Below are 15,592 nucleotides of genomic sequence, written 5' to 3'. Positions count from 1 at the left end.
CAAAGATAAACATATTTAGCACTTTGATACATATTGCCAAATGGTCCTTCAGAAAAGTTCTGTGCTTCTCCAGTGTATGAGAACCTCTATCTACACAGTCTCACCAGTGTTTACTTAATTTTTCCTTCTTATACATGTTTCCTGTTTCCTTTTTGAAGGTACTTTATCTTCTCATGCACCAGAGCTTTCAGAACTGTGTGGTACAGCCAGTCATACTTCTTTAAAGAACAGGTATTTTCTTATGTGTTGTCTGTGGCAGAGGGAAGGCTGCAGGGCTTGGATTTGACTGCCTTCCTGTGCAATAAGGAAAGCCTATCTCTCACAGGTGTGCTAGTCACTTACTGAATATTAAGTATTAAATTGCCCCAACTATCTGCCAAGCTCTGTGTCACATGATAGGGATATAGTGGCGAGCAAAACAGAAGTCTCTGCTCTCAGGAGGTTTACACTCTAATGGGTTGTTTTCTAGGGCATTCTTTTCCATCTTTACCATCTGAGAGGGGAGGAAAAGGTATATTTTTCTAATTTGCATGTATTTGATTTCTGAATTTCATAATTTTTTGTCCATTTGTATTACTTCCATTTTTTAAGATATGAGCATTCTTGGTCTTTTCCTTCTTTTTCTTTTTGATTTGTCAGGGTTAGTCACATTGATCCTTTGCCATTGTGGCAGACACCAGTGCCCCTCTGTCCTTGCTGACCAGTCCCTGACTGTGTTCAGGTGCTGGTTGACCAGCACCAGTGGAGCTGGCCTTAGTTCCTGGGCTTTTAGGAGAAATAGGAAACAGTGTGCTGAGCCTGGGCTCTGGCATGGAATCCCCATGAGGTCTGATAAGTGCAGATTACTCTTTGCTGCGCCTCCATTTCTTCACCTATAAAGTAAAGGGACTGGACAAAACAATGTTTTTTGTTTCCTCTTCTGTCTATGACTTGAGACCAAGATTGGGGTGGCTGCTTCTCACTGGCCAAGCCTAGGTCACAATCCCTCCTCCTCTGTGTGAGGAGGGCTGGGAAAGAGAATGACAGCCATTCCGGCTTTGACGGTGGCAGGTTGACTCTGCTGAGTAAAGTGGAGGATTCCCCGGACACCCAAGACTCTATTAGTTTGCTAGGGCTGCCATAACAAAATACCACAGGCTGGGTGGCTTAAACCACAGAAATTTATTTTCTCACAGTTCTGGAGGCTGGAAGTCCAAAATCAGTGTGTTGGCAGGTATCTCCTGAGGCCTCTCTCCTTGCCTTGCAGGCAGCTGCCTTCTCTCTGTGTCCTCACTTGGCCTTTTCTCTGTGTGCCTGCATCCCTAGGATCCCTTCCTCTTCTTATAAGGATATCACTCATACTGTTAAATGAGGGCCCCACCATTATGACCTCACTTAACCTTAATACCTCCCTAAAGACCCCATCTCCAAATACAATTGCATTCTGAGGTACTGGGCACAGGGCTTCAACATATAAATTTGAGGGGAACACAGTTCAGCCTATAACAAGCAAGGAGCCCAGTTAGGATGCTATTTAGAATAATTCTGGCAAGGGATATTGAAGGCCTTGAACCAAGGCAGTGGCAATGAGGATTGGAAGTTGGGCACAAATTCAAGAGCTATTACACAAGAAAAAGTTAACAGGATCTGAGGATCAGTTTAATGTGGTGATTATGAGAGAGGACTTCCAGAAAAGCACTCAGAGAGAGACCATAGCCAGATCAAGAAGTTACATTCTTGATTCTTAATGCTTAGAATCTGGTGTTTTGGATCTGTGGGGTACGTAGTTGGGCAAAGAGTAAGTCTTCTTACTATGTCATAAAGGCAGGACGGTGGGAAGGGGGCAGAAGGAAGGAAGAAGAGCAGCAGAGGGTACAGACTGTACTGAAGTATAGACCCAACAGGACCTATGCCAGTTACAAAATGAACATTAGGTAGCATGTATTGAGTTTCAATTATGAAGGCTGTGGATCAGAATCATCTGTGGGACTTATGCCCTGGACCACCTCTGGAAAATCTGATTTAGTAAGTAGGGCCCACAAGTCTACATTAAAACAAACAAACACAGAACAACTCTAAAGGGGATTCTGTTATACAGCCAGGATGGAAAACTCCCAATGAATCAGGCATTGTTAGGCACTTTTATGTACATCTTATTTAGTTCTCACCATCACCCTAACACATAAGTATTGTTATCTGAGCTCATAATCTGGTGGGGAAGTATATACACGTGTACAAGTAACCATGGGGATGCGAATAATGAAAAGATCATTTGGGGAGAGAAATACATCTATTTACTCAACATTTATCAGACACTTAGTAAGTGCCAGGCACTAGGCTAGGTTCTAGAGCTAAAAAGATGAAAAGAACATAATGTCACCACCCAGCAGCTCCAGGTCTGAAGAGAACATGAGTATAAAAATCTCAGATTATAAAGCTGAACTGAACTCTGTTCTAATGGAGTTATGTGCTGACACAAAGGAGAAGTCACGTCATGTGGGAAGCACCTGAGGAGATTCCATTTAAGCCAACTTGCAAGTAATGAATTGGAGCTCACCAGGCACACAGAGGAAGGAGGCCCACTCAGGCAGAGGAAACATCATGTACCATGGTGGGGCTGAGAAAAAAGCACACCAAAGCCACTGAAAGAATCCCTTCGTGGATGGTTGAACCTGTCTGGAGTAGAGAGATTGGCAGCAAAGAAGGTAGAAAAGGTTGGCAGGTTGACGGGGCCTTATTTATGAAATTAAGGAATTTGGAGTTTATCCTACAGATCTGTGGTTTTCAAATTCTATTCAGTAGAGCTGTGAGATCTCTTTGGAGCCCACTGGTGGGTCATCTGGGGATGCGGAGTGGGCCCAGGTGGGCAGGGGTCTGGGTCTCCCACTCCTAATTCAACCACACCAACTCTGCTTTTACGCATTTAATTGTGGGTACTGGTGAAAGAGTTTTTCTTTTAAACAAAGGGTCCCATGATTAAGAAAAGCTTAAAAACCATAGCTTTAGGTGATGATAAACTATTGAAGAATTTTAAGCCTGAGAGTGCTATGAGTTTCCAAGGTGAAAAGAGTTGCCAAGAGTGTCAAGTGCTGAAGAGATGTCAGGAAAAATAAGTACTGGAAAGTGTCCTTTGGCTTGGCAATCTGAAAGTGACCTTACTGAAAACAGTTGATGGGGGTGGGTAGGGAGTGGAGAACAGAATGCAGTGGATAGTGGAATGAACAGGAGGAGAAAATGTGGCGACGATGCTCTTAAGAATCTTAGGAAGCAATGGAGGGAGATTTGGCAATAGCCAAAGGGGTGGTTTACTCAATTCACCTGTCCGCCTTCTTGGCTAACTGATCCCCTATCCACATGGTCACAGAGGGAGGCTTCTGAAGCTATGTTTGTATGTGGCTGTCCCCTTGATGTGGTCAATTGGCCCTTGATGGGGTACATCATCCAAGCTGGGCTGATACTTCCCCCAAGAAATTTAGAATTTGGGTCAAGAGAGAAAACCCTTTCTTGCCGGTTAGTTGGTTAATCTCGGGAGCTGGGCCCGGACAGTCAGGTGAAGTGAGCTTCAGGTGTGCAGAAGAACAAAGCAGATGTTTGGAAAGGACAGAGGGGAGGGAGCATCCAGGCTTTACAGGTCCTGGTTCCAACTACTTCTCAAGGTCCATGGAAAGCCTGTCATCCCCATTCCGGTGAAATCATCCTATTTTATCATGAACTCTTTATTTTTGCCTTACTCAAATAGTTTCTCTTACAACAAAAATGATCCTTACTGATACAGAGGATATATGCTTCTATTTCTTTCTCTTTTCTTCAAAGAGGAAAGAAAGGTCAGTGGAGAGAAAGGGTGAGGATACCGAGAAAGAACCTTTCTCAGAGGAGAATGGAAGGGGTGACGTCTGGAGCACAAGGAAGAGATACACTTTCCTCTGAGATAGGTGGGTAAGAAGTAAGGAAGATGGGAATGTAGATGAGTATGCGGGGCAGGGCTGGGAAGAGTATTCCTACCTAATGACTTCTGTCTTCTTTGTGAAGAGGCAAAATTATCTATAGATCATGGAGGCGTGGGCCACAGCTTGGCTGGCAAAGTTTGGGAATAGCCATTGTGTCAGTATGCCAGGGATGTGGCAACAGATAAATAGTACAAAGACAGTTGAAACGCCTAAGTATGTAGTGTCCAAGTCTTGAACTACTGAATGCAGTGATACAGTCTCAGCCATAAAAGCCTTCAACTCTTGCCTACTCAGCCCCCATTAACATACAAATTGGATCACATCACACTCCTCTGCTTAAACTCTTCCAATGTCTCCCATTGCTTTAAGATATAAATTGTCTCCAGTATTGCTCAACAACTAGCGGGGGAGGCATCATGAAGGAAATCTTTGGATTGATCCAGTGCTGGGTGTGTGAAATAGCCAGGGAATGACCTAGGGAGAGGTAGGGGGCATGGTAAAAAAAAAAAAAAAAAAAAAAAAAAGCTGTTGAAGTGGTGGAGGAAGACCAGACAGGTGGATCCCAACAACCTGAAAGAGAGAGTCCTGGGGTCGGGACTTGGGGTGTGAAGTGAATGTGTGTACGTGAGACAGCAGGGAACATTGAAGGTTGAGCTTGTGCATGGAACGTTCTGGGTGAGACAAAGTTTACCATGGGAACATGTAAGGACTTTCTGGAGTGACATATTCTGAGCCAAAGAGATAACCTTTCTTCTCTCTGTGTGAATGACACCACCTCCTACCAGTCACCACAACCTATAACCTCGAGTCATCCTAGGAGTTCAGTCTTCATTGCCTCCCTCACTTTCATTTGGCCATCAGAACCTTTTAACTGTATTTCCTAAACATCTCTTGACTGCAGTTGCCTTGATTGGAAACCTCGAAATTGCCCCCACCCCCTTGCGCCACTGTCCTTTAAAATTCAAATCAGATCTCATTCCCAGGCTTAAATTCTCCCAGTGGCTTCCCACTGCTTTAAGATACAAATTCCTTAGTGTGGCAGACAAGGTCCTTGGTATCTGGTTAACGTTTACCTCTGTGCTTTAGTCACATAGTTCCCTGTGATTAAAGGTCCTTGGAAAGACCTTCCACACCTTCTCTTGGATCTTACTTTTTCAAGATCCCTCATATCTGTGGAAGTATGAGAAACCTTATTTCCTTCACTGGGAGAAATGACCATCAGAGTATGAGTAGCCCCCTGTGCATGCCCCTGGCCCAGAACTAATCACACATTTCCCCCTCTGGTCTGATAGCTCTAGACGGGAGACACTGTTTATTTCACCTGTAAACCTCAGAGCCTACCACAGGGTTTGGCCAGAGTACATGCTCAATGGATATTATTGAATGAAGAAGGAATGAGTGAATGCTGAAATCTCCTTAGCTGAAGGTAGGAATTGGGGTTGGAAGACTGAGTGAGAGGCCAAGGTCTTGGATGAGAGTTTACTAGCTGTGTTTTATGGGACCTGGCCATCGACACCTTCTTTTAGGGAAATTGCCTTGTCTAGTAGTCAGCTGTCCTGAATCCTGCATCCTGACACCATTCCTGTACAAATGATTAAGTTGAGTGATCCTGCCCTTCTATCGGCTTGCCAGGGACTGGTGTGACCTGTCATGAAAAGATGAGCTGGGTTAATCGGATTTTCTCCTGGGATCTGGGAATTGGAAAACAGATTAAAATGATAAGCTCCAGGAGCATAGGTTGAAAGGATACATCAAGAATTGTCAAGAAATATTTAGAAGTTGCAGAGTGGCCCGGATACATTTTTATGACCTGTGCAATGTTTTATCATATTTTGAATGGATTGCCAACGTTTGAGAATTGGAAGGTTTCACACTGAAATCTGGCTATTTGGTTTCTCTTGTAAAATTCAAAAGTCTGATATGGCAAAAACTGAAGCCAAGTAGAACACAGGGCACCTGCTTTCCCCTTCACCATGGCCTTCCCCACGCCATATGCTCACACCTGGCCAGCTTCATTCATTTACATTATCTGCTCGGCCCCTATAGCCATCTGACAACCAACTTGTTGAAGGAACAAGTAGCAATGAGGGCTTATATGCAAGCCAGGTTCACAGGGGAACAGAATCCCTAAGACAGCAAGGAGGAAACTTGTGGGAGTTGGGGAGTAGGTGAGAAAGAGAGAGGATACAGCTGCTAAGAGAGGGAAACCAGTGCCCAGAGATGCCTGAGTTTCTGGGCTTCTCAGTTTTAGTAACTGCTCATGGTTACCTTCATCATAATTCCCTTTTCTTGAGATAATTTGCAATGCAATTAGTCAGGCTAAGGGAGGGGGCTACTAGGAAATTGGTAGATAACAGCAATGAGGCAAGTAAGACAGTGGTTTATTTAGATGATATTAGCCTCAAAGAAGAAATTCTTACATGAAGGTGGAATATAAATTATAAGTTGCTGTCAAGAGTTAGACTCTTGCTGACTATGTATCCTGGTTCAGAAGGATCAGAGAAGGGGCACTGAACAACCTGTGCTCGAGAGGATGTATAGTCAAAAGTATTCTCAGAGAAAATCAGAAGCATTCTGGGAAGGGCTGTGGGTATGCAGGGTTCCAGAGGGTTTGGAGGAAGGAACTAGGAAGTCTAGGGAGAAGAAATTTGGAAGAGATTTAAGTTTTGATCATTTATATCATCTAAGAGTGTAGACTGGGCCTGGTAACTAACTTTCACTGTGTGTTGAAAAGAGAGGTCTGTATTTCAGCAAACAGAGAAGGCTTCCTGAAAGAGGTGGCATGTGAGCTGCGTTTTAAAGAGATGAAAAGGAAATGCTTCACAGGCAGACAGAGCCACAACTGTAAAGGCTGAATTCTAAAGGGAGAGTGGGCAGTTTGCAGTTAGAGTCTGGATCATGGGGCCTGAGTCACCTAGCAAGTTATTTTTGTATCTTGGGGCCTTGGTTCCCATTATTATAAGAATAATAATATTGTAATTCTTCTATTCTAAGACTCAATGTTCCTACCCTATCTCACTTTTAATATTTCTCAATTTAGGATGTATCTTACAATTGTAAGATTGTAATTGACACCCCAAAATGCTTGCTTTATCACAGGGCAAAGAAAAATTGTGACAGTGTTATCACTAACTAGGTATATGTAAATTTAGCCATCCACAGAAAGATGTTCATTTGATAATTAGCTTAGTTATTTGCATTGATGATGCCATGCAGTTGAATTTTAATCTGAATCTCAAAGTGTCATGTTAGGTGTCTTCCAAAAGGTTACATTGTGTTGAGTGATTGAAACAATAAGATATTGTATATACAGATTAGTTGTCATGCATATGGAATACAATTAAATGTAGAAATGGCCAACTCTCTAAATTTGACACAGAAGTTACAAATCTAGAAGAGGTTGTCTTGACTAACTGAAGTGTTTGAGGACACTGAATGTTTAACTGTCAATAGTTTCTAGTTATTAAGAGAAGCTGTGTAGATTCTAGGGATATGCAATTCAATTAAAAAAAGAAACCAAGTTTATAAACAAAGAAGAAACGTATATAATGGTCGTATATTCTTTGAAATGTCTCAAAAGTATGCTGTTACTTTCTAAAGGTGATGAAGAGATCAAGCTATAACCATACATTATGAAAAACAGCATGCCATCATGCTATACTTAACCAGATGGTCAAAAGGGTTATTATATAAGACTTTAGGCAGTGGAAGGGAGAAGACTTAAACCTAACCTCTGCTTATGGTACTGAAGAAGAAAGTGGTACAATTATGATAATAACCAACATTAACTGAATGATTACTATGTGGCACTGTTGACTTGAGTTCTTATCCATTCAGCCTCAGGACAACTCTATCAGATCAGTGGTGTTATCTTCATTTTGCAGTGAGAAAGCTGGCAGGCAAATCCCAAAAGCTTACCTCCAGAGCCACTATGCTGTTCTAACACCCTCCCTGTGCATTTTTACGGGTATGGTTTTTAGGTTGAGTTTAGAAGTATATACTTAAATACAATGTATCCATGGTACTTTCTACTTACATGCCATGAGTTCGTGGCATCTAAGAATCAGAAGTAGGGGATTGTGGGATTATTGTGGGGATCAGAAGATGAGTATCTTACAGTGGCTCCTAGAAAAATCGTGTATCGGAGGGCAGGTGTTGCAAGTTGAGTAAATGAGCCTGCATTTTCAGAATCCTATCGTCTTAGAACTGGCAAAGGCTACTGAGAGAAAGGGGTCAGTAAGGAGGAATGTTTTCTGTGGTTTTGAGAACGGTTCCTCCACACAAAACGCCCTGCCTCCCCTATCTGTCTAAATCCTTCTGATCTTTCCATGCCCACCCCAAATGCCAGCTCCTTCTGAAAGTAGTCTCTGGTTATATTAAAATATATATCAATACATGGGAGATACTTTCAAATCATTACGTGATGAAGCCAGTAAGTGAAAGACGGATTTTAGCATTAAAGTTACCCTCGCTCCTCTCCTGGCCTCAGTTTCTCTAAACTGAAAGGAAGTGGTGGCTTAGACCATCTCTTCCTTTTATAATCTCCACTCTTTTACCCTTTTCAGATTTCTGCCAAAGCTGCCTTGAAAAGCAGCTCTCCTTTCTCAGACCTGCAGGCGGCGGCTCCTCCTTGTTGGCAGCTCAGCAGGGCGGGGCTGGAGAAGCAGGAGAAGAGGCGGGGGCTCCGGGGGAAGCGCGGCGCGCAGCCACGTGACTTCCTTCCCAAGGAGCCTCAGCTGCCGGCCTCCCAGCAACCGGTTCGTCCCGCCTAACGACGCCCGCGCATCCTGGTTGGCCCTCGGGACGCTTTTGGCAAGGTGGCTCCCACGGTCGCGCCGCTCACTGGCTCCCGCTACCGTCGCTCAGGCGCGTTGCCCGAGCGCCCGCAGGCGGTGCTACCGGAAGCCCCTCCTATTGGCCGTCGTGTTCGTGGCTGGCTGGCTGCGGCTGTCACTCTGGGTCGTTTCCCTGAGGTCGGTCCTCTGCTGGGGGCGGGAGGAAGAGGGGCAGGACTGGGGCCTGACGAGCCGTCGCTGCCGCCGCCGTCTTCGCGGCTGCTATGACCAGCGGGCGAGGCGCCCTCCGCATCTCTGCGCAGCGCTAGTCGCGGCCGTGCGCCAGCCGTAGCCGTCTGGGTCCCCAGCGCAGCCGCTCTCGCGGCTCCCTCGGCTCTTCCAGCGCCGCTTGCGAGACGAGGCGGAGGCAGGATGAAGATGACGGTGGATTTCGAGGAGTGTCTGAAGGACTCGCCCCGCTTCAGGTAGCCGACGCGGCCGCCTGGCGCCGGGCCGGCGTCACCCGGAGCTGCCTCCCCCGGCGGTGGGGGCGTGAAAGGCAGCCCGCGAAACGCGCGGGAGGCCCCGTAGTCCGCGCCCTCCGACGGGGCAGGCTGCCGATGCCGTCGCTCCCGATCCGGAGAGGGCACGACAGCCCCGACTAGCCCTTCGTGAGGGGCGAGGCTGGGCCAGAGGAGGATGTTGCCCCCTTATCCCCCTTCCTCGCTCTCTGCCCGGGGCGGAGCGCCCGAGAGGCGGGGCGCACCAGCTCCGGGGAACTGGGGTGCAGCCGCCTCCCCGAAGACTCGTGCCCTTTGCGGTGCGCGCTCACGTTCCCTTCCTCTTGCCGCTCGTCCTTTCCCCTTCCTTCCGCTGCTTCTTCGTTTCCACCCCCACCCCAGCCCTTCTTTGAGGGAGCTTGCAGGGCACCCTCCTGCAGTTCACTTAGTTCCTTTTACCCCGAGGAGGAAGGAGTGGGGGGCGAACTGGGATGTCGATTTCTGCTGCTGGCGTGTCCCCTGCCAGGGGGGCTCCTCGGAAGGCGCTGGCGGTTGATTTTGCACGGGAGTCGGGGGGTGGGAGTGCTTTTACCAACAGCATTCTGTCCACCTTGGTCCGAGACTATAGGCTTTTCTTTACACCTAAGCTCTTTGGAGGGGCACCGCTGTCGAGAGGTACCGGGCTGAGGGGTGAGGACTAGGAGAAACAGTGAATTTCTGTTTTGAGAACGGAAGTAGGAGGGCCCTGAAGATGGCATTTCTGTTCCTCTTCCAGCAGCGTCGGCCCGGGAGGGCCCCCATCACCGTCGGATGCTCCCAGTGGATCTGTCACATAAACTGACGTGATGGCACTCCGATTCACATGGGCTGGTCACCCTGCCTTGAGAGAGGCGGCAATCCTGAGGGTGTCCAGAGCACAGACTCTTTCGGTTTCGGGCATCGTAGGAAACTCTTGAATTGTTTTGGAAAATGGAGTTTTGCTAGGTTGTGTTTTACAGTGCATTTATAGGGCTGTCCTTTAGAACTTCCGTTAGATAGTGACATGTCTTGAAAGCGTCCCCTGATCATTGATGTGTGTGTGCCCGCTGATCTCTAGGCCAAGCCTGGGTTGTAAATTCCTGCATCCTCTGCCTGGGAACTAACTGTTCTCATCGTTATCACTGTTAATTTCATTTGCCATTTTCTTTTCAGTGAAAAGCAAAGAAAACTATTGTAAAACTAAGGAACTCCTACTTCTAAGAGAATGTCCTTTGGTTTTTTTGTTTGTTTGTTTTTTGGTGTTAATTTTATTTGGAGCTTAGGGCTATTGCTTGTAAAAACGTACACCTGGTTTGATTGCTGTTGCTGGTATTAGTTTTTAAAACTTATATTGTGCGTGATTTGATGGACTCAGAGGAGATACAAATGGATTGTTTAGGACAGCTTTGCAAGTTAGATTCCGGGACTGTGTGGCAAAGGAAGTAATTTTTAAAGTGTACCTTAAAAAGTTCCACTTTTTTGGTGAAATTGTTGTTAATATTACTGGGTAACGAGGTAATCACGGCACTTTTTACCTAGAGAATGTGGCTTTGTGCTCAGTTTGTTTCACAGTTTAAATTTCATTCAAAAAAAAAAGTTGAGAGAAGTGATTTGGAAATGCTTCTAATCCCTGGTGTTGGTCACAAACCATGTGCTGTCTTTGTTTTTAAAATAAAAGAATCATTGAATATAAAATAAGAGGAAAAGATACTGATTAAGTCGTATGGAATATTATAGTGAACGTTTGTTAGACTTGAATGTATTTCTATTCTATATTAATTAGGATGTTAGGGATTTTCTAGAGTTGTTTCCGGTATTCCAGTTGCTGTTGGCTGCAAATTGGGAAGACAAACCAAGATTCAGAGAACTCTAATATCTTGTATAATTTGTGAGACTAGATTAAATTTGCAGTAGAGGCAAGAATGCCAGGAAATAAAAGTCTCATCATTCACACTCCTAATTTTTACAGTTTTCCTATAATCCCATTACTGTGTAGGTTTCTATAGCATTTGAAAATAATGTTTCAGAAGTCTTTTTATTCACATGCCTTATGTATAAGCGAAACTTTTAAAAGCATTGTGCACTTTATGAGTGATATATTGAAGTGTTTGTATCAAAAGAAGATTTGTGGCGGCTGGGCTTGTTTTTCTGATAGCAAGGCAGCTGTACTATTTATTCCTTGTAGTGTCCTGATCTACTGTGCTGCTTTAAATCTAATTCCTATTTTTATTATCCTTCACAAATGAATCTTGTGGCGTTTAAGTCTGGTATGTGGACATAACTGCCTTGAATGTTGTAGAATCGCCTTGAATGTTGTAGAATCAATGTAAATGGCAGCTCTTGCTGAAGAAAAATTTCATCAGTGTTCAAGCTTCAGACATTAATTTTCCTATTAAATTGGTAAGGAAACAGGAAGACTGGTTGAAATAGGGAGAGAAGGATGTTGCAGTTGCAACATTGTTTTTAGTAATTTGAATACTCAGTGGTTACTTTTACATTCCTGTGAACATTTTGTTTTGTTTTTAGATTGGAAGGCACATTTCATTATGTAATTTTGGGTTCCCATCTTAGTTTTTTAAAAAACCAGTCTAAAGGTCAAAATCTTGTTCATTTAAAATCTGCAGGAAAGTGAATGCATCTAAGTGTACATTTTTAAAGTGGGAATTATCCATTTTGACCAACATTTGTTGAAGAAGTTTGAACTTGTTTGGGCCCTAAACTGTAAATTTATAAAATTTTTATAAAAATTGTGCTTTTTCCTTTATATAAACATATGGTTCACTCAGGAAGTGAAATTTTGTTTGAAACAAAAAGTTGAATTAGTGCTTTTTTTTTTTTTTTTTTTTTTTTTTACAGTCTAGGTCTTTTATTTTCTCTACACCCATCGTGCCATGAATTCATAGGGAATGGGCTCCAACAGTTCAGGCTCCTTTCCATTGGTTCTCACAAAGTGTGCTTCTCTGGGTAGAGCAGGCTGGCGCTTCAGTTGAACCCAAGTACCTTTCTCTTTGGCTTCCTTCTTTTTCTGATCATTTTCCTTCACCCGTTTCAGGAAGCTATCTCGGCTGTTAGAATGCTTAATATGCTCGATACACACATTAATTCTCTTGGCAAGAATCTTGCCCTTAACTTGTTTGTTTACAGTGTTGCCAACAGCATGCTGGGTAACATTGTAGACTCTCCCAGTTTTGCCATGGTAACATTTGTGGGGCATTCCTTTTTGAACAGTGCCCATTCCCTTGATATCTACAATATCACCTTTCTTGTAGATTCGCATGTATGTGGCCAAAGGAGCAACTCCATGTTTTCTAAAAGGCCTAGAGAACAAGTAGCGGGTGCCCCTCCTCTTTCTCTTTGTGTTGGTCATTTTGGCGAATTAGTGGAAGATGGTGGTTCCACTAGTGCTTTTTTTTTAAAAAAATTATTTATTTATTTTTTGGCTGCTTTGGGTCTTAGTTGCGGCACGCGGGACCTTTTGTTGTGGCGTGCAGGCTCTTCCTTGCGGTGCACGAGCTTCTCTCTAGTTGTGGCGTGTGGGTTTTCTCTCTCTAGCTGTGGCACGTGGGCTCCAGGGCGCGTGTGCTCTGTAGCTGTGACGCGTGGGTTCCCAAGCGCATGGGCTCTGTAGTTTGCAGCACGCGGGCTCTTTCATTGAGGCACGCGAGCTCAGCAGTTGGCGGGCTTAGTTGCCCCAGGGCGTGTGGGATCTAACTGGAGTTCCCTGCCTTGGAAGGCAGATTCTGTACCACTGGACCACCAGGGAAGTCCCAAGTGCTTTTTGACTTGTGGAAGATTTTTGCTCTATTTCATTCCTCAAATATAAAAATATTGAGTCTTTATTTGGTACATTTATTTTTTATCCTTAACAATGTTTATTTTGCACCATTCTGAAGGTTTTTTGTTTGATTCTATTTCAGATATGATCCTTGTTCAGCAACTTAGGATAAAAATCTTAAAAAGATGTTTTAGAGTGAAAGGTTTTAATTGTTGAAAGACATTGGAATAAATAAGTAAGTAAGTAAATAAATAAATGCCCACATAAGTGTGTGCGCGTGCACACACGTACATATAATGTTTTGCTCTTAAGCTGGTGCCAATCCTGGCTGGTTTGCCTCTTTACCTTCCATATTTAGAACAGGTACACTCTTAACAATTGGTACTTTATATACATGGAAAATACGGTGGGCAAGAGATGAAGCAAAATGTGTTTTTATTTCAGAAGTGGTAGAATGGCATTATAAAGTATCAGTAGTTTTATCATGAACCAAAATACAGGAACCCAGCTACTCCTCATTGCAGCTTCTAATTCCTCATTTAACGTAGTACCAGCATAAGTTGAAATAAGGAAGAACAAGCTTTTATAACATACCAGACCTTATACTAGATGCTTTTATAGCTACCATCTCATTTAATACTAAAATATATTACGATGTAGGAATTATTATATTTGTTTTTAAAATGTTTAAAAAAATACCAAACTGGGTATTTTGAGAAGTTAAACTGACTTCTTTTTTTTAATTTTATTTATTTTATGTTTGGCTGTGTTGGATCTTTGTTGCTGTGTACGGGCTTTCTCCAGTTGCAGAGAGTGGGGGCTACTCTTCGTTGTGGTGTTGGGGCTTCTCATTGTGATGGCTTCTCTAGTTGCAGAGCATGGGCTCTAGGCACGCAGGCTCAGTAGTTGTGGCGCACGGGCTTAGTTGCTCCGCGGCATGTGGGATCTTCCCAGACCAGGGCTTGAACCCATGTCCCCTGCATTGGCAGGCGGATTCTTAACCACTGCGCCACCAGGGAAGTCCAAACTGGCTTCTTAATGGTGGACTTTCAAGTGGTGGACTTGGAAGTGAATCCACTCTTTTACTCCATCTCTCGAGCCACAGGCCTTATTGCATTAATTAAATTTGCATTAAGTGTGTGTATGGTGTCTTTTATAATACAGAAGTTTAAAAACTGGCTTTCATGTATTCCCTAGAAAAGTGTTCCCATTACCATTATTATAGGATATTTTCTATTTTTAGCAATTTTTAGTTTCATGTAATGCAGCTGGATTTAGTTTTGAGTGTGGGAGATAATCCTATTTTATTTTCTTCCTAATGGAAGCCTCTGTCCTAATACCTTTTATTGAATAATCCATCCTTTCTCCATTGATTTAAAATTACACACATATGTGCATATACATATATGTATACGAACATGGGTCTTTTTCTGGATTCTACTCTTTTCTACCAATGTAATTTTTTGTTCTCCTGCAAATATTGTTAATATATTAGTTGTAAAATTTTATAGTCTGTTATGATATCCGGTGGGACAAGTTTTCCTTTGTTACTGTTTTTTCCAAAAATTTAATGGCTGTTCTTGAATATTTTGTCTATATAATAGCTTCCTCAATTTCAGAAGAGGTTACGTCTTTCTATGTATTTTGGCCTTATTTATTTAAAACTTTTTATTATGTAAAATTTCAATGATGATCCAACTACATGCTGTTTATTAGAGAAATACTTTAGACTCAAAGATACAAATAGATTGAAAGTAAAAGGATAGAAAAATATAAACAGTGCAAGCAGTACCCAAAAGAGAGCTGGAATGGCTATACTAATATCAGATAAAATAGACTTTATGACAAAAATTACTAAAGATAAAGGATGTTTTATAATGATAAAAGAGTCAATCCATCAGGAAGACATATACTTATAAACATATGCACTTAGTATAGCCTCAAAATAGGTGTGGCAAAAATTGACAGAATTGAAGGGAGAAATAGAAAATCTAACAATAATAGAGACATAAATACTTTCGATAATGGGTAGAACAACTAGCCAGATGGTCAACAAGGAAATAGAAGATGTGAATAACACTATAAACCAAAAAAAGATTTAATAGATATCTATAGAACACTTCATGCAGCAATAGGAGAATTCATATTCTTCTCCAGTTCACATGAATACATTTTCTAGCACAGACTGTATATTAAGGCATTAAACAAGCTTCAGTAAATTCAGAAGGATTGAAATCATGAAAAATATGTTCTTTGGCCACAGTGGAATGAAATTAGAAGTCAGTAACAGAAGGAAATCTGAAAAATTTATAAATACCTGAAAATTAAGCAACACATTCCTAAATAACCAGTGGATCAAAGAGGAAATCACAAGGAAATAAGGAAATACTTTCAGACAAATGGAAACAAAAATACAACATACTAAACTTATGGAATGCAGCTAAAGCAGTGCTTAGAGTGAAATTTGTACCTACAAACACCTATATTAAAAAGAAGAAAGATCTCAAATCAGTGATCTAACCTTCCATCTAAGATACTACAAAAAATAGCAAACTATAACAAAGCAGGGAAAGGGAGGAAATAAAAAAGACTAGAGCA

At 42.8% G+C, this 15,592-nt stretch overlaps 2 protein-coding genes across 4 annotated transcripts in view; one reads left to right on the top strand and one right to left on the bottom strand.

Moving 5' to 3' along the window:
* Positions 1–8,902: 8,902 nt before the first annotated feature.
* Positions 8,903–15,592, top strand: part of ACAP2 (ArfGAP with coiled-coil, ankyrin repeat and PH domains 2) — a 169,632-nt gene continuing 162,942 nt past the window's right edge. For 2 of the 3 annotated variants that reach the window (XM_060099326.1, XM_060099323.1), the window contains exon 1: positions 8,903–9,186. In XM_060099326.1, coding sequence (XP_059955309.1) covers positions 9,134–9,186 — 53 coding nt within the window. In that variant the 5' untranslated portion in view covers positions 8,903–9,133. The remainder of the gene's footprint in view (positions 9,187–15,592) is intronic. The other variant, XM_060099325.1, reaches the window with a different exon arrangement.
* Positions 12,095–12,589, bottom strand: LOC132491261 (large ribosomal subunit protein eL21-like). The gene has a single exon (XM_060100139.1). The coding sequence runs from the start codon at positions 12,584–12,586 to the stop codon at positions 12,095–12,097; it is 492 nt and encodes a 163-aa protein (XP_059956122.1). The 5' UTR covers positions 12,587–12,589.

Source organism: Mesoplodon densirostris, chromosome 5 (genome assembly GCF_025265405.1).
Source record: "Mesoplodon densirostris isolate mMesDen1 chromosome 5, mMesDen1 primary haplotype, whole genome shotgun sequence".
Taxonomy (NCBI): domain Eukaryota; kingdom Metazoa; phylum Chordata; class Mammalia; order Artiodactyla; family Ziphiidae; genus Mesoplodon; species Mesoplodon densirostris.
The sequence above is the reverse complement of the archived record's forward strand: the minus strand, read 5'-3'. Positions and strand labels throughout refer to the sequence as shown.

What these genes read in the sequence shown, in the direction of transcription:
- LOC132491261 (XM_060100139.1), bottom strand. Translation starts at nt 12,586, where the DNA reads ATGACCAACACAAAGAGAAAGAGGAGGGGCACCCGCTACTTGTTCTCT.